This window comes from Panthera onca, chromosome C1 (genome assembly GCF_046562875.1).
Source record: "Panthera onca isolate mPanOnc1 chromosome C1, mPanOnc1 haplotype 2, whole genome shotgun sequence".
In the NCBI taxonomy this organism is placed as follows: Eukaryota; Metazoa; Chordata; class Mammalia; order Carnivora; family Felidae; genus Panthera; species Panthera onca.
The window spans coordinates 142,587,356-142,614,322 of NC_138346.1; the positions used below are offsets into that span (position 1 = coordinate 142,587,356).

The following is a 26,967-nucleotide window of genomic DNA, read 5'->3' on the forward strand; positions in this document are numbered from 1 at the left end:
TATAATATTTTGATCTAGCTATTACCCCAAGACATTTTGATATAACTTAAGAATTACAAATACTGTACTTATTCCCAATCTATTTGTTATTCAGAGACCCAATCAGTTTGTTTTCATAGCTTCTCCCAGCTCTAAATTTTTTTAAGTCTGACATGTGGTTTCTTAACTGCTAGTAATTAGAAAAGAATCCACGATTAGATAAAATTCTCACTTTACATTTTACTGTCAAGTTTTTATTTTCTTGAGGAAAGAAGATGACTGATCAACTACCACAGGAAAAACCAAAGGAGACTTTTGGGAGTGTATATTCACAGAAGTACTCAAATATAATTTAAACAGGAAATCTTCCCCACATTAAAGGGCATTTTTAAACTATTTCCCAAAGCTGTATGGACATCTTGCTTTGCCATCACATCCTCACTCAAACAACTCTAGAACATTATGCAACAGTCTGCTATAACTATGCAAGTCAGATCATGCTCCAACCAAAACCTAATGGCCCAAAAGAATTAGTTCTACCCCCAACACTGAGAACAGAAATCTTCTGAATATATACATAATAGAAACTAAACATGTACAGTTGGACATAACTTGCAAAATATAAGAGAGACCCTCAACTCACACATCAGTTAACATTCACTTGTTAAACATTTAGTAACAAAATATGACTAGCAACATCTGACTACATTAGAATTTATAGAATAACTCTGATAAGCTCATATTCTGATCTAGTTAGATCATATTAAAATCCATACTTATCATTTATTATCAGAGTATTTATAAAAATGTATTTGTTTTGAATAAAAATGTAATTAAAATGAGTAAGGCATACTATATTTATATCTTTTATCGCTATAGCCTAGGAGCAAAGCTTTTTAGGAAAAAAAAGAATCCTTTGATGTGAACCTTAACACCTTCTATATAAGGGGGGAAAAACATAGTTGAAAAGTCTGAATTTTCTTGAATTTTAAGGACAAGGCAGATAGAGGGAGATATATTGTCTTTCAAGTAGGAAGTATACGAGCTGGCTAAACAGTTTATTTTTTAAAGGATCCTTTTAGATGAACATGCAATAATTATTATTTGAGGGACAAGAGGAAAATGAAAGCCAAGTTTCATAAAGATTAATTCAAGTGAACATATTTACAGTGGAAGTGGAACAATCCTTAGCTCCCTGGCTAAATAAAAGCAGTCATCTACTGCATCAGTGTGTATTTTCAAGCAAATACAGAAGCAAAACTCATTAGCTCTTTAAAAAATACACACATTTAATGTTGGTCTGTTTTAATTCTAAGTAAAGCAATTCCAAAAATACAAACTGAACATCAGAGCCATGTGAACCACCATGATAAAATAAAACAGACATTCACAATAATTACGTCTAAAGACAGTTCAGCTTAATAAATCATCTTCCATGTATACTAAAGAAAGAGTTACTAAAAATACTGCTGGTGTTCAGTTAGAATTAAAGGACTTTGGGGAAAATGAAATAATATGATACAGGTGGAGTGAATAAGGTTACACGGGATTTACATTTTCCATTACCCCTAGATATAAACAAACATTCAAAATCAACACAAACTCTGTGTGTTATTCAAAATATTGCAGCTGCAGGAAAGGCAACTTTAAATTAATAGCTAGGGGAAAATCAAGTTTTGGTGGAGGTAAACAGAAGTGACAGTTTTTAATTTGCACTTTTGTAAAGCTCATTTATACCTGGCCAACCAGGAACCAAATGCAGGACAACGAAGTTCTCTGCTTCTTTTGGCTATAATGTGACAAGAAAAGGTCATCTTTTGAAGATGTTTAAAGAAATAAAGCAACTTTCTTTATAAACAGTCAAATAATCAATCAATGGAATAAATAAGTACTAACCCACATTTTTACCGCTCTGTAACCACTACACTTTACATATTTTTCATTTTGGCGGCAAATTCCCCAATTTTTAGGCTAAAATCCACCAATCACTTTTAAGAGTAAAATGAACAGCCACCAAAATAAGAATATTCTTCTGTTTACTCTTTGGCTAAAAAAGAAAACAAACAAACAAAACAAAACAAAAAGAAACAGAAGACAACTCTAACACTGGTGATAAAAGAAACTGTTTTTTTACATGTAAAATAAAGTTATCAATTTAAATCTTGGTACATTTTATAAAAACAAGAGGTAATGTTGTAATAAAACAGCAGTAGCCTTGTCAGGCAACATACTGTTTGTTAACCCTGTGCAATAAAATACTTTGTTCATACTACACTTATTCAACATGACTAACAGTTACTACAGACATTTCAGGAATCTTCACGGGACTCCTATAGACTTACTGTTAAAACTGAGAGACATTTACAATCATAATGTGCCATGAAAACTTGAAAATGTTACTTCTAGTAGGAGATAATGTTCATATTATTTGAATTGGTTTTAGGTACTGAACAGCTGAGTTACAAGGACTGAAAGTGAAAAGCATTCTAAAAGCCCATGAACACTGTTGTTCACACCCTTCTTCAGAACACACTAAACTTTAAACTTGTTTGACACATTTCTCTTCATACATAGCAAGCAACAGCACCCAATAAAAGCCTGAGAAGAAATGCTGCTGTGTAAATACTGCAACTATTCCTGAAAAAAGAATTATGGGATATATACTCCAAAGCTGCCCATTCCCATAATTTGTATTGCATAGGTCACATAATCACACACATATATATACACACATGTGTACATATATGCACATGCAAAGAATATATTAAGACGACAATGAAGTCTAGTCACAGAGCAATTTACAGGCTCAATATATTTTTTACACTTTGCGTGAAAGAAAATTTCAATATTTTACAGTCTTTTAGTAGGCATTATATACACTGCACTTTATGAAATCTGAAAGGTATTGAAATAAATTTTTTCCAACATTTTGGTAACAAAACAGACAACGTTTCTCCATATACTTGTGCTATCTATCTACATGATCTGTTTGATCTGATAACCACTAATCACAAAAACTGACTCAATGGAATAATTAGAAAAATTATCTAACACCATGCATGGATTTGAATCATTTTTAATATCCTATCCTAGAAACATTCTACAAATCTTAAGATTTAAAAAATTAAGTCTCTGTTCTGATTTTTAAAAGATATCTTTTTTATGACAATATCCATAACATTGACAGGTACATGTTAAGGCTAGTATCATCTCCTTTTGTGAATTTTTTTGACTTTTTTTTTTTTTTTTTTAAGAAAGATAGTAAAAGCCAGACTCCTTTAGGACTTTGAACTGTACCTACAGAGAATGAGAGTGCAGTGAACATAATGTTCAGTCCTACAGTCAGGATGCAGTTGCTCCTTCCCATTCCACAAGATACTGCACCTTTCCATCAAGTGTCACCCGACGAGCCAGTACTCGGTATTTTTCACCACATGCTATTCTACCTGCAGCACCAAAATAACTGGTAATGGAGTTTTTTAGATGATTGAGTTGCAACTCCTGATCTGCTAAGTTATTCAAAATCTCTGTGTTGAGTTCATCAAATTGGTAATCTTCTTTGCCTTCATCATCTTTTACAATTTCTGAGTTCTGAGTCTGGAGTGCTCTTCTTGGAAGACGACCCCTTCTTCTCCGTAAATGTGGTATTGCAGCAGGCCAAGATCTTCCTGTACGAGTTCTTTTTCTGGAGTCAGATAATCTACGGAACGAAAAAAAAAAAAAAGGCCATAATTGTCTACTGAGTTTATAAGGCATCCTTTGCCCAAACAATGTGTTCTCAGATTTTTTTTCTATCACACTACTCTAAGTATATACCCTTGGTGACATAAACATCAGCCAAACCAAAACAATACATGCTATTTTTATAAATGGATTATCACTCGCCTTCATTAGACTCCATCACCTTCTTGGGGCTGACCTTTGAAGAGCTTTTCTTCCTTAACAATGTATTATTAAGCTTAAAAGAATCAGAGGAAGTTTTTAATTACGAGGCCAATGAGACAAATTCTTACCAAGAAGAGGCCCTATTCATTAGTCAGATATTGTCAACAGTCTTATCATTAAAAAGAAGAAAGTTCATTCACTCATTCAATGCAGCAAATACTTAATAAGTACCTCCTATATATACAACATTGTTCCATGGGCTTAAATAGATGGTAAAACTAGAATAAATGTTCTCTTATTACCAGTTCTAGGCATAGTGAACTAATGTAATGAACTGGAATAAGCACAAAGTACAAATCAGGGTACCTTGAATCTACCTCTGTGATTCAAATCTCTTATCCTCTGTATTCTCTTCTGTGAAGAGATTAAGTGAAGAGGTTGAACTAGATAATTTTTGAGGTCCTTTTCAGCTCAGGAATTCAATGATTTTATAATCTTTTAACAAGGGAGAATACAGCCTAAGTTAAATTCAAAGACTTTATAATCATACTGCCTGACTCAACATCCCAGTTCTGTTATGCTTGTTAATGACCATGCTTGTTTCTTAAAACCTGTTAGTTTCAGTTTCTTTATCTTTAAAATGGGAATAACAGATCTACGACTCAAAAGACTGTTTTAAGAATTTAAAAAGGCAATGTATGTGGAAAGTTTAGCACAATGCTTGGTGAAAGGCCAAACACAGTTCAATTATTCACAATCCATTAAAAAATGAGTTACATTTTAAGCTTTTTAATACTCTGAATTTTGTACAATTTACACAGCAGTTTTTGAAGTGTTAACAAAAATTAAACTAAGGGAAGTATAAAACTTGCAAGCTCATAGCTCTGACCCCAAGGAAACTAATTTTTCATTCCTGATACATCATGCTTTGGGAAAGGCATCATTCTGAAGAATTAGGTTAAATAAAATATTAGAGAAGTCTGCTACTGATAGAAATCCTGAGTTTAAAATCTTCTTAGTAACAAAAGGATTTACATGTCTGACTCAGATATTAAGAAAAAAAGTACTCCTAAAGATAAAAATTCCTAAAGATAAAAAATTTTAGATAAAAATATTATCTAAATATTAGAAGCATAAAAAGGTCTCAAGGAAAAGAGCACAGCCTATTAACACCAGTATACCTCTTCTGTGCACAGAGCAAAATCTCCTAATAAATTTTTAATGTTTGAGCTCTGAAAAGCAGAAATTTCAGATGAATATTAATAACAACCTAAAGAATTTACATATAGATGCTTCTCAAAAGCTGAAAGGCATATTTACATCACTTTCAATTGCTAAAAATTTATTTAATCATTACTTTACAAAGAAAAAGAATCTAGAAGAAAATCAGTTAAGAAATAAGAATATAAAATATCTACCCATAATGCCTGGAAATGCTAGACGAGGTAGTTTCTTTTGTACTGGAAGCACCCGTGAAATCCACATCTGAGGTATTGGATGAATGTGCAGTTCCCTCAGTTCTCCTAAGACAAAAGAATTTAAATGGTATAACGACTATATTACATAACAATAGAAATATTCATTTCCCCCCAAAAGAAAATTCCTAGAATAGGAGAAAATAACTTTCTATTTACCCTATAGAACAAGGTAAATCCAAGGTAGGATTCTCTGAAATTGATTCCTTATCCTGGAAAATAAAAAATAACATACTTAAAGCATGGTTCTAAAGTAAACTAAAAAGATACTCATTTCTCAGTTAATTTCAAGCATCCGTCCTCTTTGAGAGTATATACCAACACATCCTCTTACCAAAGGTGGCTCAGCAGTTTTCTGAATCATTTTTCTTGTATATGGGCCAGGTGGACGACCTACTGATTTTTTCTTTCCTTTTTTTTCTATGCCATTGCTTACTTCCCTGAAACATAAAATCATTATGTATTTAATCTCTGCATAAAGAAAAACAAAAAGACAATGGACAATATATACTGGCTTAGCTCCACTTACTTATGTAATAATTAGGTTACACTTATTTTTATACTAATGGTAACAAAAACCAAAAAAATTAAATGTAAGTTGAATCTACCAATTTAGTCAAGTGCATACAGAGAACACATTCCAATTTAAATAAACATTTCTTGACTCAGATATTATTTACATATGAAAAGTTTAAGGAAAAAACTTTTCTCTTTACTACAGTTGTGAAAAATATATACAACCTCAAAGTTAATAAACAAAAACAAAAACAGACTACTATACTGGAAGGAAGATTTCCAAATCCCCAAGAGTTCCATTATTTAGTCCAGGTTGTTACTATGTAGGCCCTTAAGGGAGTATTTTAAGAATTTACTACTAAAAGTAATTATGAATTTAGTCATTACCCACATGGAGCCAGGAAGTATCTATATTAAAATATAGTAGCTATAAATACAGGTTGCCTTTAGAAATAAATATATATATTCTTGAATGATATCAATCATAAAGAGAATGAAACCCAGGGTGGAAGAGTGTAGAAGGAATCCTTTATATTAGGCAGGGAGTCATTCAAAAGGTACAATTAGAAAGATCTAGAAAACCAGTTTTTGAGACATAAAAGCAAATATCAAGCAAGAAGGGGGAAAATAGCAAGTCAAGGACATCTCTAATTAATAGAAGGGAATAAGAAAAGGGCAAATATCAATATAGAGAACATCTACTTCATTCATTCAACAAACATTATCTACCATATAAAAAAAGGGGGGGGGGGCTATAATAGAAATACAAAGATCTTCCCTGTGCTAAGGGGTCCATAATACAGTCAGAAAGTGATAAAGATACATACAAAAAGGCTGATAAAAAGAGTTAAGTGCTATAAGAAAGTTACCCAGGAAATTTTAATTTCCTGTGTTTTTACACAGACAAGGAATAACACCATAGAATAGGCTAGAAAGAGGTGAATGGAGCAAACTAGAAAAGAAACTACTCCAGACACCAAACTAAAGTTGGGCAATAAAGGTAGAAGTACAAGGAAGGAGAAAGTAGGGGAGCTAGAGGAATAAAGCATAACTAGAACTAAAATCAAAAGTCTCAAGGATAAAATAGATGGAAGTATAGTTGTCGTTTTTTTTTTTAAGATGATCAACATTTATACAGGATCCCTGGATTAAACAAAGTATTTTCAGATTAAAAGGACCAATTCATACATAGGACCCAGAAGGAATAGAGAATGCCTTGAAAGAAAGTTGAGCCATTTCCCAGTAGCATCAAATGAACTAGCTAACACAGATGGAGTGTCTTATTAATGTGATAGGAATGAGAAAATTTGTGTAAACCTTTTTCTAATCCATAATATGGGCAACTGATAGCAAAGGATTAATGATAAAATCTGAAAGTGATAGGAGTAAATACGCTTTGCTTTAGGGAAAAAAAACAACAACAACCTAAAAGCATTATCTACTTTATTACACATTCAAATGGATATGAAACACTGTTAACCCTGGGTTATTACTTTTTCTTACTCTCCAGGTACTCTCATACCTTTTATTTACTCCTTAAATTTCCCTCTCTGCACAACCCTCAGCCATCTTTATACCTCAATATTTCACTGAGAAAACAGAAGCTACCAAACAATAACTTCAGTCATCTTCCAAATGTCAAATCTACAGCAGAACTACTATCTGTACCTATTTTCACCCAATTTCAACAAAAGGGTTCTAGAAGTCCTCCTATCAAATATCAAAGGCCACTCCCATGTTTAAGTTCTAAATCCCTTCCCTTTTGGATTCTCAAGGACTTTACAATATTTTCAGTTACCTGTCCCTCTCTCCTGTACCAATCTCTTTTCCACTGGATCATTCCTAGTAGCACATAAAAACAGGTTCCAATTAATTTTCTATTTAAAAGTCATCACTTGAGTACTTCCTTTCCTCTTCAGCTTCCATTTGTCTACCTCTCTTCAAAGTAAAACTACTTCTGAGTGTTCTCACACAAACATTTTCCACTTTCTCCCTTCTTATTCAGAGTTCTTAATTTCCCATTTCCCCCTTTTCCTTTATCATTATTATTATATGAATCTGCCTATGTCCTTTATTTGTAGAAAAAGCCCAGTTTTGACATTTTAATTGAGCAGTGCTGGATTCAATCATACTTCAACCCATTTCAGTCTGACTTCTATCTTTACCTCTCCAAAAAAACCTGTTTTTGTCAAGGCCATTAATAACAGAATGTTATCTTATCCAACAATCATTTTCCTTTCACCTTAAATCCATCTCTCAACAGCATTCAATACTGTTTAATATGCTCATCTTTCTGAAACACCCCCCTTCTCTTGATTTTCAGGGCACTAAACTTTCCTAGTTTCCTCCTATCTCATTGATCATTCTTTTTTAGCCTCCTGTTTCTTTCACCTCTTCCAAATCTCTAAATGATAACAGGGCATTACTCTGGGCCTCATTCTCTCCCCCACCAACTCCTTGCTTCCTAGGTAATTTCATTCATTCTCATAGCCTTTAAATCAGCTTCCAAATTTGTATCATGTGTCCTAACCCTTCCTGAGCTCCTGACACACCCAGCTGTCTATATCTAACATCATCATCATTTAGATATTCCTTGTAAAAATCTCAAACTCAATTAGTACGACACAGAAGAAGCTTCGTTCACCTTGCCAAAATCTGTTCTTGTAGGTCTTGACACCAGACATCACCACCCACCAGCTGCTCAAGCCAGAAATCTGGGCTTTGTGTAACTTGATTTCTCCCTTTCTTTCATAAGTTTAAATCATTAGCTAACCTAATGAATTTTGCCTCCAATAGAAGTCTTAAATCTATTTTGTCTCCATTTGACTGAAACCACTACCCAATCTCTTACACCTAGATGACTGCAAGAGTCTTCATTTTTGTTTGCTTCTGTTCTTACCTCTATACCTATCCACTCTCCAAAAGCACACAAAGAAGTATTTTTAAAGGATAATTCAATCTGCTTACATCTTTAAATAGCTCCCCATGTTTCTTAAAAAAATTCCTCAAAGACCTACACAACTCTACATGATCACGCCCCATCCAAACTTTCCAACACCTGATGCTAGTCTCTAGCCCTCATTCATACGTCACTAGTCTGTGAATTCCTAGAACATACCTCACATCCTTCATACTCATTATTTCCACCACCTGCAGTATTCTTCCCTTTGTTCTTTCACATTGGTAGGTTAGTCTCATTCTTTGAGTTTCAGCTTAAATATCATCTTAGATAGGTCTTTAAGATTCCTTCTTAAAAGTAAACCACTTCACCTCTAACCATCCCAGTACAGCCTAAATCCAAATGCTATGTCCTACATGGCACCAGAATGACCTGTAATTATTTATCACCTTTCTTCACCACTATACTGTAAACCCCATCAAGGCAGAAGGAAAGTCTGTTTTGTTTGTTATTGTATCCCCAGCACTTAGACAGTTAAGTTGCTTGATAAATGGAATTAATAAATGGATAAATGAATGAATGAAAAATGAACAAACGAACAAGCCAGTACTTAAGCTGTCTGCTAAACAAAACCAATAGGCTTATTCCTAGAAAGCCTAATATCTAAAATAAATAAATAAACATCTAACATTAACTCTTTGTACCTTGTCTAAGCAAGAAATTATAAACAGGAAAACAAATCAGGGTAACTGCCACTTATACTTTCATATATACTAATGAGACTAAATAACACATTTTTAGTTACAAATAAGCTAAAGAGAAAAACTAAGCCACAGATCAACTTTTACCTTGAATCAGATATAGGTTTGGATGCCTTTCTGCCTTTAATTTTAAATTCATGGGATGTTCCTTCAGGTTCTTTCTCTGCTTTGAAAGCCACATTTGGTGGCACAGGAGGAACACGAATTCGCAACCCAAACAAATGCTTCTTCTTCTTTATTTCTTTCCCAGACATAAACCTAAATTTTTAAAAAAATTAACTAAAAATTTAAAAACTGAACACATATACATGTCAGACCCTAACTCACAACTTTCAGATATAAAGCCTTTATAGATGAAAGTCCACCCAACACTACAAAACTCGCTCTTTCCCTTTGCTTTCCTGGATTCTTATCTGCTCCCAGAGTCAATCCACAGTAGGATACAATGGCGAAGGAGGTCGGGGGGAAGGATAGGATCAGAAGGAAGGGAGAAGAGCACACATCCACTTTTCTTTTTAAAACGTGGCATCTATGCTTCAGATTCTGTGTCTCTTTCTCTCTGTCTTTCCCCTGCTTGTGCTCTCTCTCAAAAATAAACAAACATTAAAAAATTTTTTTTAAATAATAAAACATGGCATCTAACTTTTTAAAGGAAGAAGAGTAGAGAGTGGTGTATTTTTAGTCCCAATATGTGTTTTCCATATTTCATTGTCCTGTTTAAAAGATCTCAAAAATGGTTTAGGAAAAGAAGAATTCTATTTCAGAGTGAATCTGTGAGGGGAGAAACCCTGGTCAGAAAGTAACAGGTGTTAGCACTGGAAAAGAGAACCCAATATGAGAGGTCCAGAAAATAAAAGGAGTGTCTAGTGTGTCATATTTAGAATTGGAAATAATCTGGAACAGAAAAATGTTATTTCGGTGTGGGTTTGGGCCTCTAAAACATGTGCTCCTAACTCTTTTCCAAAGTCCTTAAGGCTCCTTAATCCAAAACACCCCCACCTACCTTACTTCTACTATACCCTGCCTACCTTCCAGAACCACTACCAAACACTTGGAATGTTCTTCCACTTCCATGCATGTTTGAGAAAGGGAAGCTCCCATTTCTATCATAATAAGAACAGATGTATTTCTGGTACCCTAAACTGGATTACAGAATTCACATCCCATAAAGTATTTTTACCAGTACTGTAACTGCTCAGGCACTTTATGGCTTTTTAAATTGACCTAAAGATTTAGCTGCTAGTAATTGTAACATTTTTAAGGAGGAAATTCTGTCAAGTTCAAAAAAAGCAACTTGTTACAAACAAAAATTTTATAAGATTGCTGAACAGTTGGTAAGAGCCAGCATATACACTTAAAAAATTATTTCTATTGCAATTTTTAAATATTTTTAAGATATGCTTTTTATTTCTTAAAAAAAGAAAGGTCTATACAAGGATATATCCAACAATAATCAATTATCAAAAAATTAAGACTACTAATACTATTTTTCTGCAACTGATGGCAATAACTTATCTTAAAACCATAGAAGATCTCAATCATTTTAAAACCAATATTTTCTATAATATTTTCCACTATCTTTTGCATTTTCCCACCAGCTAAGATATTATTTTATTTTCAGGGGACTGTATTATAAAAACAAGTCATTACTGAATATGTTTTTCAGTGGAACAAGCCAAAAGCCCCTGAGATATTGGTATGCCTGCCTCCCATCCACCATTCCCAGAGGATTGCTCTTCCCTTCTCCAACCCTTGAGAATCACTGCTTTGCTCAACTGAAATTAAAATTTTAAAGTTTAAAATGGTTTGTACTAAACATCAACCCCACAATTCTTAAACAATGCCATTATTCCTTATACTTACTACAAGTCTCCCTCATAGGGATACATAAAATAAATCAACTTACATGGTCTTGTAATCATTTAATGCCTCCAGAACATGCTCATATCTTTCAGATTTTGGTGTGTCTGCCAGCTGTGAAGTATCAAGAAACAATTTAAAGCACTATAATTTCATTAGTTAGTAATATACAGGTGCTAGATAGAGGCAATGTGATACAGAAGAAAAGAGTACTGACTGATAGAAGATCTAAGTTCTAATTCCAGGTCCTCAGTGACTAGCTGCGTGATCTAAAGCTATTTAACCTCTTCTTGTTTTCTTATCTATAAAAAGAGGAGTAGGAGCGCCTGAGTGGCTCAATCAGTTAAGCGTCCAACTTCGGCTCAGGTCACGATCTCGCCGTTTGTGAGTTCGAGCCCCCCAATGGGTCCTGTGATGACAGCTCAGAGCCTGAAGCCTGCTTCAGATTCTATGTCTCCCTCTCTCTCTGCCCCTCCCCTGCTTGCTTTCTGTTTCTCTCTTGAAAATAAACATTAAACAAAAAAAAAAAAATTTTATATATATATATAACAGAGGTATAAAAATCCTATTACGAGTAATTTTATAAATCAAATGACATGTCTGAAAAAAACTGTTAAAACACTACAAAAATGGGATTTTATTAGTTACTAAATTTATTTTAATTCTATAATCCGAGGAAATAATACATAGAATGAATGACTTTAATATCAACCATATATTAGTTCTAATAGATATTCTAATAGGTATCAATTGCTTCTAATAGATATTAGTAGGAAAAGAGGATAAAAAATGAGAAACATAACATTTTATTTCCCAATACTTCTAATATTAGCAGAAACCCATAATCTCTGTAATTTTGAAAAATTCTGTGAAACTGGGGGAGGGGAGTTATTTTCATAAAGGTTATATACTTTGGCCATCCCTAAAACCCAAAATGTCTCAGCAATTTATCATCAGAAATCATTTTAAAATCTAAATATTCAATTCTAGAAAATACTATTTTGTTTCAAAAGAGCTCCCTTAAAAGTCATTTCTGCATCTTCTTCCAAGTTTAAAGACGGGGGCCCAATAACAAAAAAAACTACATTATAGAAGGACCATTCTCAATTAAAGCCACAAAAACTAAAAAAAAAAATTCCAGAATATCATAGTTGACTTTTTACTACCAGTATGGTCTTTACCAATTTAAACTTCCAAACCTCAGAACTGCTTCAAGTAAAGAGAAAACGAATCTGCTAAATAGAATGTTGGAGGCAGAAGAGAGAGTCATCTACTCCAACTCCCTTTATTTTACAGATTAGTTAACAGATATAAAGGTTAAATGAAGTGCTCAAATTCACATGGCTGATTAGTGAGAGAGCCAGAATCTGAACCCAAGTGACAAAAGTCCACTCATTCAACATTCACTGAGAGCCCATACTGTGCTGATGCATTGGGTGCTTTTAGAAAAAAAAGAAAAGAAATGGGACAGTTTGGTGTTCATGCCTCTATACCATACCACTTCCTCTTATCGTAATTTCTGTAGTGTCCAATGATAGAGAATTTCTATTAAAGAAAAATAACAGAATCAGACCTTAAAGCTGGAAAGACACTTTAGATGTCCATCTAATTCAAGGTTCCATCAATACTGCAATCCCTTTTATAGTACTGACATTCATTCAACCTTGGTTTAAATATTACCATTGATGAAAGCTGCTGAGGCACCTATGAGGGAGCCCATTCCATAGGTGGACAACACCTTCCTTCCTGGAACTCTTCTATTCCCTCTTTTACAAGACAGTTCTTCAAATATTTGGCAGCAGCTTGTCATGTCTAAGTATAAGATTATGTCTAAGTGTAAGATTATGTTAAAAGTTTTTAGCAGCCACATCACATGATTATCTCATATTAAGCTCTGGGTAACTAATTTCATCCTCTTCCTCATCTCTACTTCACCACCCCAACTGTAAAATCTTATCAAATAAACTGATCAAATCAAGTGCTGCCTATCATATGCTACTTCTTCTGAACTGGATGTTTGTGTATTTAAGCCTTAAAAGCAAAACTTTGTGACTGCTGTTACTTTGATTTTGTTTTCAGGTCTGTGTTAGAGATCATCTTTCCTCTTGTTCTGTCATCCTTGAATTGGAAGGTAGACACAAAGACAGAACCCTGTGACTCTCCATTAGAATCTCCCTCAAGAATATTTCCAAGCCACTGACTGCTTTTGTTTCTATTAATCAATTAGTATCATATACGTTTAATTTTTAATTTTAACCACTTCGAATTTCATTATCTAATCTGAAATTGAGTTACACAATGTCTATAACATACCCATACCCATTTGACACACCAGTGTGGCTAACCATATCAAAAAAAGAAACATTATAGTAAAAGTGTTTTTCCTTATTGCTTTAAAAAATTTTTTTTTGATGTTTATTTATTTTTGAGAGAGAGAGAGAGAGAGAGAGAGAGAGAGAGAGAGGCAGAGCGTGAGCAGGGGAGGAGCAGAGAGAGACAGAGTGAGAAAGAGAGAGAGGGAGGGAGGGAAGGAGACACAGAATATGAAGCTGGCTCCAGACTCAGCTGTCAGCACAGAGACCAATGCAGGACTAGAATTCACAATCCATGAGATCATGACCTGAGCTGAAGTTAGATGCTTAACCAACTAAGCCACCTAGGCACCCTGCCTTACTGCTTTTTAAATCTTCACAAACCACACATCTGAAAAATGTGCTTTATATTTATGCTGACAACAAAAAAACTGACTAATTTCTCAAATCTACTTCTCTTTCACTTTTTGAAAAGCACAATGAATGAACTCTCTTCTTTGTTTTGGTACTCACTCTCTATGATGTCTCAGAAATTTTATCTGTAAGTTCCTTTAGCACTCTAAAACTATTTTGCATAGAACTATATATATTTCAACTTGCATTATGGGGTCATGGGATCCTTTTCTGGATGCCTGGGTGGCTCAGTTGATTGAGCGTCCAACTCTTGATTTCAGCTTGGGTCATGATTGTGAAATCTAGCCCCGTGGCTAGGCATGGAGCCTGCTTAAGATTCTCTCTCTCCCCCTCTTCCCTCCCTCTCTCTCTCTCTCTCTCTCTCTCTCTCAAAAAAAAAAGGGGGGGGGGCAGAGATACATTTGTTTATTTTGAAGACTAATAAGTACAGATACTATAGTTTAAATCAAGTAATCTGTATTAAAAGAACATCATATTCCAGGTTTGCGATCTGTTCATGAGGTTTATAATATAAACATAGTAACCATTTTTGTTCCTTTTATCACAGACACTAACCTCATACTAGGCTTTAACTTTCAGGGTTGTAAATTTCTGTACAGACATAAATACTATTATGCATAGTTATAACTCTTCCCTTCGGTAAAATACATTTTCAATCACCAGTATTGAATTCCATGCTGCTTAGACTTAAGTATGTCAAACAGCTTAAGTAATTTGTTTGCCAACCTAGTTTTTTAAAATTTAAGACCACGGTTAACAGAAAAGTAGGCTGCCCTTACAGAACTAGGATTTTTGATCACATTAGGAATTAAAGACAAATAATAAGCAGATTCCAAAAGCTATGAATATCTCATTTTAACTCCCAAAAGCAATCCAGTACAATTCCTCATTCTAAATAAAAAAAGCCTTAAGCAACCTTTATTTGGGATCTCAAATATTGTATTACGTATTTTTACTCTCAAAGCAAACATTACAAAACAGTGGACTCTCAAATAGCTACATTCGGTCATATGATTGATAATCATTAAGGCACAAAGTCTCAAAGATGTATAAAAAATCACATTAAGGAAACATGATACAGAACTATCATTATGATCCAATATGTTCTAAAAGTTTCAGCTTCTCTTTTCAATCCTGAAATAACCAACTAAGGAAAAAACATGATACATAAATGTTAAATTTGCCTTTCAGTATAAAAGGATATACTCTCCCCCCAAAATTAATTCTTCTCCAAAAGAAGTTTGGTATTTTTGAAACTTCTTTTTGTTATAAAAGAAGTCATAGTTCCTTTATAACCACAACAACAACAAAAAGAAGTACAAAACACTCAACAGATATCACTGATTCAATTAAGACTGCTTCAGAACTGGCAACTGAAGAAAGTATTTATTAGGCTTCCAAAACAGCACAGAAATATTACTATGTGGCGAGAGTCATCATATGTAATATATAAAATTAAGTCCTAATTCAGCTCAGGAATGTCAAATATAAGTGCCTCCCTGTTACTAGTGTGTCCATATATATTCCTAAACAAAATGTCATACAAATCTCAATCAACTTCTCGAGTCATCACAAGTCTTTTTTCTTTTACCTAGATGGAGGAAGTAAAATTACAGCTATTTTTCTGTTTTGTTTCAATTTTGAGGAGAAACTTCTAGAGCAACTGTCAATATAACATAATCTAGAGTATGTATAAGAACTAATGTTCAAAATGACTCGAGTACTCAACCAACCATTTACTTAACATACAGTATTTTCTCATGTTTTAAAAGTAATTAATGCTATTTTATAAAAAGGTTTTTAACATAAATATAAACAAAAAGGAAGACTCAATTCGCAATTTGATTTCAGTTAACCAAAGATTTACTATTTTAATAATCCAGAATAATCCGTTATTTGTATTATTTTTGTTTCTATTATCACAAATATTTAATAAGGCAAACTAAATGAAAATTATTGAGTAAATGTTCAAGCTGGCATCAATGTTATGGTCTTGGCATCAATGTTATGGTCTCTATTATTAAAATTTCACTCTCAAAACCAATTATAATGACAGTATAAAGATCTAAAAGATTAACACAAAATTAAAGGCTGAACTTCCATCTGTAAATACCGCAGGATGGAATGAGTAATCGAAGTCTGAATATTTTCTTTTTTTTAATGCAGAGAAAAAGCAACGAGAAATGATTAGAAAGCCACTTGTTAATAAATGTGATGGCTCCAAAAAATGTAAACACTCTTCAGAACAGTAAAACTTTTCTGTCGTCAAGTTTTATTAGAGTATATGGTTGTTCTTCTTAATTATTTTTGAAAGATTTTATTTTTAAGTATCTATACCCAACATGGGGCTCAAACTTACAACCTCAAGATCAAGAGTTGCATGCTCTAATGACTGAGGCAGCCAGTCACCCCCGTTTCCTCTTAATTTTTAAATTTTGCAAAGACTAAATTTTCCATATTCACAAAGAATAAGAAATCAAAATTTCTTATTTCTAAGACATTACCCCGTAAAAGCTACAGAAAATGAGAACATGTATCTACTAATGAAATAAATTTTTTTTATGTGTCAGAACTGAACCACCTGTAGAACTGAGATACCTGAAATTCATAAACTGAACTCATTTCTTAAAAATAGACTAGGGACACCTGGGTGGCTCAGTCGGTTAAGCATCCAACTCATGATTTCAGCTCAGGTCATGATCTCATGGTTGTTAGATCAAGCCAAGCTACAGGCTCCATGTTGAACATGGAGCCTGCTTGGGATTCTTTCTCTCTGTCAAATTAAAAAAAAAAAAAAAAAAAAATTTAAATATGCTAATTGTGATTTTTACTCTCTATTTTCAGCCTCTTGAATAAAATCTATGTATCATTTTTTATTCTAATAAAAGCATCTGAAATAAAGTAACTTGAGTTTTTATGTGTGCCCACTGTCTACACGAAGTAACCACTACAGAATTTAATATGATACATAAAATGCACTAAGACTATAGATGTGTCTGCATAAGAAGTGCTGAAAAGAACCATGGCTAGAAAGAAAGCATTTTAAAAGAATGTATTAAAGCTTTACATATTAAGATGACTATAATGAACACTACAGCTGTTAGTGCCTTATACTTGTTTTTCTTTTATTACTAATCAGTTTATTAAAATTTATCAAATTTGTAAGTCACTCCTTTTCTCTCAAATTTCACCCAGAAAAAAGCATGTAACAGAAAACAGAGCATTATATTCCAACTTCTAATACTCAAAACATCTTGGCTCCATTGATTTAAATGGTATCTCTGATTTTTAAAATCTAAGCATTCTGCAGGTATTTGTTTCAATATTTTATGCAGCTAGCTGACCTACCAACTTTTAAATAAATGTGCATTATGCTCTCCTTTATGCCTCATAAAACCCCCCAAAACAACCCAAAAAACCCTGATATTCTACTTGTCATCAACCTTTTATAAACTGCCTCATGTCTAAAGTTACAAAGCAGAAATTCTTCCTAAACTTCAAGTTACTTTACACAATTTTTACCTCAAAAAGTAATGTGTGACTAAAATTTACACATCTAATTCCACATATTATAAAACAAGATTTTTATTTAAGCTAAGAGTAGTTAGTATCTATATCTATATGTGTATATAGATATAGATTTGTTTTCTCTTAATTTGGCTTCATGCCCAGCACAGAGCCCAACATAGGGCTTGAACTCATGACCCTGAGCTGAGATCAAGAGTTGGACACTTAACCAACTGAGCCACCCAGGTGCCCCAATATCCTTATTTTAATAATTCTAAATAACTGCTAAAAACAAGGTAACTATTATTTTACTTTCTTCTTCATGCTTGCCTACTGTTTCAAAATCTTCTTCAATGAACATACGTTAACTTTTACACTGTTTTTTAAAAAGACTCTGTAAATCAGTATGAGTGGTTAGGCTTTGCAAATGAAAGGCAAAATGAGATGTCAGAATGAGGAGGATAATCTCCAACTCAGCTTTACCCTCTAATTCATTATTCTAACACTATTACTGGGTCCCCTCTCTCCCATTCCTGAAAGTCAAAGATATATAAGGGAGTACCAACAAGAGAGGAAAGAATGTTAGTTACATCTCTAAGTTTATAGAAACTTTAAAAAACCTTAAGTTTTTAAGGAGGAACCATTAGATACACAATAAGGATTTCTCCCTCCCTTATATCTTTACAATGATTCTCACTTCAGAAAAGAAAGAATCAAGTAATTTACTTCCTCCGTCTACATTTTTCCCTGAATAAACAGGCAACAGGAGGATGAGAGGGCTAGTCTTCATATCCTCAAAGTTATTTCTCCCTGAACTAAAAATAAAACTCTACTTTAGATGTGTGACTTACACATGTATCTTGGCTGCTTTTCACAAAAACAAAACAAAACAAAACAAAACAAAAACAAAACAAAACAAAAAAGATATCAAGTAGCTAACGAAGTTAGCCCTAAGACCACTTACCTCTCCAGGATGCAATCTATCCCAGTTTTCATTAATATATGTCATGAGCTCAAGTTCAGAATCAAAGTATTTCTTCTTGTGAATAACACTTAGGTTGTAAAGGCATAGGTGTGCTATATCTACCCTGGAATCCAAAAATAATCAAAATATACAAAAACATGCTTTTGATTATTGTTAAAAAATCGTATTTTTACAAATAAAAACAGCAATTAAAAAATCCAAAGTGAAGTATTTAGGTAAGCAGAGGGTCAATACCATAAATCATATTCACAATGTAATAAGTCATTACATACGAAAATAACAGGGAAACATTAAATATTTACTTATAATGAGTAGTCAGTATAAAGTAAAAGATATCTGAATAATCTCTTTCATTCAAAGAGGATGTAACTTTAAGAAGACTCACAATAAAAATTTTCCATTTCACTTACATATAAGCCATAGCAAAGATCATACTTTAACAGACTTTATCTGATTCATGAGTTAAATCTTATCTTTTCCTAAAATACATAAAGCATTCAATGAAAGTTTCTAAGTACTTACTATAAGCATTTTGTCAGTAAATCTCCAAAATTCATCACACTTTTCCCACACCCAAAAATTACACTACAGCAGAAACTGGCATATTTGGTATAAGACCTCTCTCATCTGAAGTCCCAAAAGAATTAAAAACATAAATAAGAATTTTAGGGGCGCCTGGGTGGCTCAGTTGGTTAAGCGGTCGACTTCAGCTCAGGTCATGATCTCACGGTTTCTGAGTTCGAGCCCCGCGTCAGGCTCTGTGCTGACAGCTCAGAGCCTGGAGCCTGCTTCAGATTCTGTGTCTCCCTCACTCTGACCCTCCCCCGTTCATGCTCCGTCTCTCTCTGTCTCTAAATAAACGTTAAAAAAAAAAATTTTTTTTAATAAAAAAAAAATAAATAAGAATTTTAAAAATCTAAAAGATATGTACAGTTACATTTTATGGATCAGAAAATAAATGGCCTTATCATTTCAGCAATAAGACTAGACAATCTTTAGTGAAGATGACCTCAGGTTTAAGGATAAATAAAAGAACTAAAGCTAGGCATAAAGAAAAACAAATTTTTATTTAAACCAAGTTAATATATACAGAGCATTTCACCCTATTAAGTTTAAGAATATGGCCCCTTCTGTGCTGACAGCTCAGAGCCTGGAGCCTGTTTCAGATTCTGTGTCTCCCTCTCTCTGACCCTCCCCCATTCATGCTCTGTCTCCCTCTGTCTCAAAAATAAATAAAGGTTAAAAAAAAATTAAAAAAAAAAAAAAAAGAACATGGCCCTTTTTTGTTCCTTAACAGAAATATCCATACTTACCACTGTAATGGTAGACGTTTGAGGTATTCTGGTCCAGAACTGCAGACAGAGCAAATAAACGTATAAAACCTAAGGAAAAAAGAAAAGTTGTATGCTAAGTAATCAAGGGTACACATATTCAACAATTAAAGCTAATATTCAGCAAGTACATATCCTACAATAGATGACTGATACACAAAGCAAAACCTAATTTGAATTAAGACACTGTGATTTAAAAAAATTCTTTTCCAGTAACAACAAATAATGAAATAGTTCATATATAGGAGGCAGAAGTATTTTTTTTTAAATTACAGAGGAGACATTCAGTTCACACACAGATTCATATACACATACAGTTTTCTAATGGCTTGTGGGTAACATGAATTGTGATGACAGCCCTCACATACAATGTTGTATTCAATGCTCAAAACAATCTGGTAAAATAAAAGGAGAGAAGTTGATCTTCCTAAATTCTAAAAGATAGTAAGCAACATAAGTCAACATTTAAACCCAGGTTTTTTATGCCAAATTCAGAGCTCTTTCATTTTTCTTCCTAGAGCCATTCCATATTCTGCCATTCCATATTCTCCTAACCCAGAAAGCACATTAGGTCTGCTTTTGGAAATTCTTTAGAACACAGACGCATATTTTGTGTATCAAGGTTCTATGGCCTTTTCCAACTTTCTGTCACAGGATCCCTCTGAGGTTCTTTAAAGGAAGGTACCAATGGAAATAGTTTAGAGCATGTGGGACAAAAGGAGCAAATATAATCACTGATCAAATACTTCAAAGTGTTCCGGAATAACATCTAAAAGCACAAGAATTATGTGTATTTTAAAATTATGCATAATTTGGGCGCCTGGGTGGTTCACTCAGTTGAGAGTCCAACTCTTGATTTCAGCTCAGGTCATGATTCCAGGGTCATGAGATCGAGCCCCACATTGGGCTTTGCGCTGAGTGTGAAGCCTGCTTAAGATTTTCTCTCTCTCTCTCCCTCTGACCCCTCATGCGTGCTCCCCCCCTCTCTCTCAAAATAAGATAAAATCATGCATAATTTAAATATATTACTCAATATTTTCCCAGTAAGGTGACTCCTTCACAAATCACTGTTGTAATTCCTTTTAGAAATCTGAAACAGGGGTACCTGGGTGGCTCAGCTGGTTAGGCATCTGACTCTTGATTTTGGCTCAGGTCATGATTTCACGATTTGTGGGTTCGGTCCTGACATAGGGTTCTGTGCTGACCCTGCAAAGCCTGCTTGGGGTCCCCCTCCCCCCATCCCTCCTCTGTTTGCACTCTGTCTCTCTCAAAATAAATATAGTTTAAAAAAATTATTTAAAAAAAAATCTGCAACAGCAAACATAACTACAGTACAAAAGCTAAAAAATATATCGATTGGTAAAGTTCAAGTGCCCTTCTCACCTGTCTCCAAATAGCATTGGCTTTTGAAGGCATTGCACACAAGCCTCATGAAACCACTGCTTACATTTGCAGCATTGTAGCATCTTTAAATACCAGCTATAAGAAAAAAGTTAAGATTAAAATTGCTATGTTTGCAGGTAAAGTTTTAAAACCAAAACCCAAAGTGGCATTATACAAAATACTGTTATGATTACACTATGGCATATCTGCTAAATTTAGTGTTAAATTTTTTCTTTCCCAAAAAGGTTACTGATTTCATCCCTCCTCTCTCTTTCATTCATGAGAACTTACGAGCTCTTTAAAGATACATCTACTATTTCATCAATAAGTGCCTGGTTCCTACACTAGTAAAGAATCTCTGTCAAATAAAAAAACCTGAGATTTTTTTTTCACATCAACTCTCTACACCCTAAGAGAAAACAGTTTCAGAGGTTACTGATGTGTACAGCTGTTTGCCCCATAAACCAAACAGCCATAAGCAGCTTTATATCTTCACACTGTTTCCATTATTGTCCATTATAATGAAAAGGAATGGAATATAGCAACTTAATAAATTTGGCTAACATAATTACAAATCTAAACAAAGACTCTAACAGGTGTACAGGCTTTGTAACAGGTTTTGTTCAGTTTCAGATAGCTGAAGAAGCTAAAATTGAATCACTAGCTAAGGATATCCTTTTTTCAGTTAGTACATGGTTTTGCTATGGATATCCTTACATGCCATCCAAATAATGCCTTTCTTCCAATAATTCTTTTGCTCAACAAGTGAGCCCCACATTAATTGTAAGCCATATTATACGCAAAGGCAAGAAGACTGATACTAAGGTCATTCATTCATCAAAAGACTAATAAATACTAATTATGTTCCAAGTACTTAGCTAGATCCTCTATTAAAGTTAAGAGTGGCTAGCAGTGTCAAACATAGTTCATGTAGTCATGGTACTTAAAGAACAATGAATGATCCACCTTATAAAATGTCTATGATGATTTCCACCTATTTTGAGTAATACTTCAAATTAAATGGTAGGAATAAATGAATAAAGGAGAAGATCAATCTCTATGCCTCTTCACTGTATCTCTTTTATAAGTGATTAAGGAAACAAGACAATGTTTTTTAAATCTGCAAGCAACCAAAAGCTAAGAAATGTTATAAAAATGTCAAATCACAAATAAATAATTCCATCAAGAGATATGGCAGAATGAAGAACTAAAAATTCGTTAATTTACATATTCATTTATTCATGTTTCATCATTGAACAACTTATGTCCCAGTCATAAGTAAAGTAAACTTTATAGACATTTTCAGTACACACATTTGAACAGATAATATTTTAATGAATCATGTCCCAGCATTCTCCTAAACAGCACCCTTGTCTTAAGAGAAACACTGAATCTGAGAGGAAGAAAGACACCAGAAACCAATAATTACAATTTAAAGAGTGAAATATAAAATGCTTCACTAGTGGTTTTTAAATGTAGTACAAATACATGATGCACAACTTGCCTTAATACGAGCTTGTACAAAAAAGAATTAGAGGTATTAGTTGACCACTACAAAACCAAAATGATCCCAAAAACATAATGGGACAATCTGAGAGGTAGTAAATACAATCTCTCCCTGCAACAACAGGAGCATCAGTTCTGAACTCTAAGAGCCCAATTATAATCTGTGAGCCTATTCCTGGAAACAATGCATTTTCTAATCATAACACCGTATTTCAAGAGTAATACTCAAAAACTGGAGAACAACAAAGACAGAGGTTAGAAATCATGTCATAAAGAATGTCCGGTAGTAACGGAGAGTTTGACCTGGAAAAAAAAACACTACTGGTATGAGTCATGGTAGTAGGAAATATGATTGCTGGACTGAAATATTTTAAGAGTTACCTCCTAAGAAAGAGAAGATGTATTTGTTTAGTTACAAAGAGCAGAACTAGGAGCAGTGTTCAGAAGTTAAAGGTAAATTTGTAAACGTTCTTAGTTAGAACTATGATTCACTTATTTAGGTAACACTTAATGATAAAGATGAATATTACCTACAGCTTCTAATTTTCTCCCCTAATTTTCTTTATTGATACTTCCAAGCATTTACAATTCACTATCATTCCCACACCACAATCAATAACAAAAATAAAGTACATAATACAAACAGAAATCACTTAAAGGGCATGAAATAACTATTTACTTACTCTCCAGGGCCTCCACAGTAGCAATAACATTGTTGGACATTGGTCTTATGACCTGCATCCCATTCAAGGTCTGCCACACTGTAGGGTAATGTCTGCTTCATGACTTGCAATGCTTTGGCATTTGGTCCTTTCTTAAGCGCACCACCCCTCTATATTAGAGGGAAAAAGTTATTTAAACAAGTGCAGGATAAAATTCTAAACATAATTCTTTAACATAAAATGCTTTTGAAACTTCTGAAGAAATTTCCATTCTAAATTTCTTACCATCTCACAAACTGTTTGACTAGTAATAATCCTTATTTATTTTGTTGTTTTTCAAACTATTGCCCCAATTCCAAGACCACTCACTATCAGAAAATAAGTGCAAGGATAGTAGCAAGTCACTTAAGCATCATTAGTCAAACAATAAGCATCACCTCGTTCTACCCGGCACTGATTGCTCACTGCAGTCAAATAAACTTTCAACATACACAATCGTTACGCTGAGAGTACCTTACAAATTCCATTTAGGGCTTTAGCCCAAAACACTTAAAAGATACCTTTGTTGTTGTTGCAAAAACACACTGTCGACAGAGCCATTTTTCATCTGAATCAATCACACTGGAATCAATATGAGGTGTGTGACACAACTGATGATATCCTTAATATCAAAAAAAGCATAAAGCAAATTCTATTTTATTAATAAATACTACAACACAATTTCAAGAAGGCATTTTAGTATTCTCTTCTCCATTAATATACTTATAACTGAATAAATTTATGATAACAGCTTCAAATTACCAATGTAAAAAGTACTTTTAATCATTAATCTTCAACAGGAGCATTAAGTATGTAATAAAACTTTTCCACAAGATTATAAGAAATCAATTTTACCTTGGCCACATTTATCACATATAACCATTTCATTGGGAGCTTCTGAATACTCTTCTTGACATATTGTACAGACCATTTCCCCACTTCCAGTGGCTCCTGCAATGTTTAAAATATGCATTAAAAGACAGTCATAATAAAGAAGTTATTTCATACAACACAACTACTTTTTATGACTCAGTAGATACCCCATATTGGCAGTGTTTACTCACTAGAACATAATGATTTCTACTCAAGGCAAAATACTCTCTACAAAAGGCTATCTCCCACCTTTAACTTAAGATGCCTAACTACCTACATTGATAATTTAACCTGCTTTTACAGCAGAGGGCATAATAAATTATGCGCTCTCAGGCAAGATCCCTTATCATTCACTTCTAACATTCCCACTCCCCTGGGGAACAAGGAGATGGGATGTTTTGTGGACATTAGAACTAATCTCCAGAATACGCATATACTTATATACATGTATTTGCTCACCCTACAATGTCTACCATCATGATACTGAAGAAAAAGGGCAAAGAAGATATGTCAATGACCTCTTTCTCTTTGGATGCAGAACATTTCTTTTTACTTACTAATTTATGAAAGAAGCTGAATCCCAATTATTTAATCTCCAGCTTCTAAAATCTAGAAATATGGTGTCCAATAAAGTATCCTAACAAAATCCCAGTGCAACAAAAGTTAAGGAGTTCCACAGTTATTAACTATATTTTTTGCCTGAATAGGTAAATTATTTCTTCTTTAGGCATTTTTACTCTAAAAACAATTTTATTCCACAAAATTTAGAAACAATTTTAACACTCTAACATCATTATTCCCAATATTCTCTTCTTGTCAATTTCACAGTTAAACTACATGGTTTTTTCACATGCCAACAATAATAAAAATTTACTATTTTCTATGGGCCAAGTACTGTTAGGCTCTTGACATATATTATGTTGTTTAATTCTACAACTTATTAGGTAAGTAAGCTATTTATAGAGAGGAATTGAGGCTCAGAAAGATAAAGTAACTAACCCAAAGACCCTGAGAAAGTATCAAGGCCAGGATTTAAATACAGATATGCCAGAGTCTATATTCTCTCCACTGTGAGAGGATTCCTTTCATCAGTATTCTGTAATATTTTTTCTATCAAAAGTATTGTTCACACTGCTGTTAATAACTTCTAATAGCTGCATAATATTCCATTGAGTGGAAAAAACCAAATTTACTTTATTACGACTCTACTCTTAGGTGTATGTTAGCAAATTGTTTGTTTGCATTTTTCCAGACTTATTTTACTGTCTTGTCCTCTCTCCCCACCTCTCCCAGGCTTTGTTTACTTCCTTCTACACTTGGCAGGACATGGCCTCCATAGCTTCCGAGTTTATGGCTCCGGTCAGGAGAGCAACCGGACTGAGCCTGACACCACTCAGTCCAAATCTGCCATTCCCTAGAAAAGGACCAAAGACTCCAGATTTTGTCTTAGATATATCAAATTTTCTGTTATTAAAATAAAAATAAAACTACAGTAAATATTTTCCACCTACCTTTTTTACTTTTGAATCATTTCTTTTGAATAAACTGCTAGAACTGAGTCTGCAGTACTGAATAAAGAATATAAAGCATTCTTATGCATTCAATGCAACAGTTAAAGTCATACCCAAAATAAAAATGTACACTGCCATCAGTTTATTATTTTCACAGAAACCATAATAGTGTTAAGTGTTAAAATTAAAAATCCTTTTAAAGTTACTTACTTTAACCTATCTCCCTTTTGTAATGCACATTTGAGACTAACATGACTGACTATACATTTTTCCTTATTTACATAAACTTTTTAAAAGAATCTTATTAGATGGGTGAAATTACTCCAATTTATTAAGTTATTTTGGGAGGCCTGGGTGACTCAGTCAGTTAAGTGTCTGACTCTGGATTTTGGCTATTATGATTTCACAGTTCATGAGTTTGAGCCGTGCGTTGGACTCTGCACTGACAGCACCAAGCTTGCTTGGGATTCTCTCTCTCCTTCTCTCCCTGCCCCTGCTTTCTCCCTCAAAATAAACACATTTTTATTTAAATTATTAAGTTAGTTTGGTATATATCTATTATTAGCAAGTTTTTTGTAGGCAGAAAATTACTAAAGCTACTCTCCACATTGAATCTGCCATAATGCAGTTTTCAGATTCATTTGTTCATTCTACACTTGCTCCAATTACATTTGTGCTACTTTCTGGTTGCTATAAAGAGTTAAATAGCCAAGGAGCAATCCTTTTCTCATTTTAATTCTAAGGATAATAAAAAGAAACCAGGGAGCAAAAACAATCACAGACCATTAAACTGATATACAGATGTTGGACATGCACCTCCATCACTTTCACAACTTTTTATATGTACTACTGGCTTTCTTCTTCCTATCTGGAAGGAAGGAATGGATAGAGAGAGGGAGGGAGGGGGGAGGGATGGAAGAAAGAGACAGACAGAAAGACAATCAGCTCTATACTTAACCTGAAGGAACACTGAAAAATTGAAAGGGACACAGAAATAAGAGACAAGCATAAAACATGTTTCACTTTAGTGCACCTGGGTGGCTCGAGAGTCTTAACTTTGGCACAGGTC

General features: G+C 33.8%; 1 protein-coding gene across 6 annotated transcripts in view; it reads right to left on the bottom strand.

The window, feature by feature from the left end:
- Nucleotides 1-211: 211 nt before the first annotated feature.
- The window catches only part of MTF2 (metal response element binding transcription factor 2), a 78,567-nt gene continuing 51,811 nt past the window's right edge, over nt 212-26,967 (bottom strand). For 3 of the 6 annotated variants that reach the window (XM_060622811.2, XM_078451652.1, XM_060622814.2), the window contains 12 exons: nt 24,370-24,465; nt 24,036-24,136; nt 23,497-23,645; nt 21,308-21,403; nt 19,907-19,975; nt 18,573-18,696; nt 11,422-11,489; nt 9,603-9,773; nt 5,674-5,779; nt 5,499-5,551; nt 5,283-5,387; nt 212-3,679 (listed from right to left, as the gene is read on the bottom strand). In XM_060622811.2, the coding sequence (XP_060478794.1) occupies nt 3,322-3,679; nt 5,283-5,387; nt 5,499-5,551; nt 5,674-5,779; nt 9,603-9,773; nt 11,422-11,489; nt 18,573-18,696; nt 19,907-19,975; nt 21,308-21,403; nt 23,497-23,645; nt 24,036-24,136; nt 24,370-24,465 (1,496 nt within the window). In that variant the 3' untranslated portion in view covers nt 212-3,321. Of the gene's footprint in view, nt 3,680-3,864; nt 3,938-5,282; nt 5,388-5,498; nt 5,552-5,673; nt 5,780-9,602; nt 9,774-11,421; nt 11,490-18,572; nt 18,697-19,906; nt 19,976-21,307; nt 21,404-23,496; nt 23,646-24,035; nt 24,137-24,369; nt 24,466-25,671; nt 25,864-26,967 lie in introns of those variants that run through there. The other 3 variants (XM_060622816.3, XR_009607224.2, XM_060622812.2) reach the window with 3 other exon arrangements.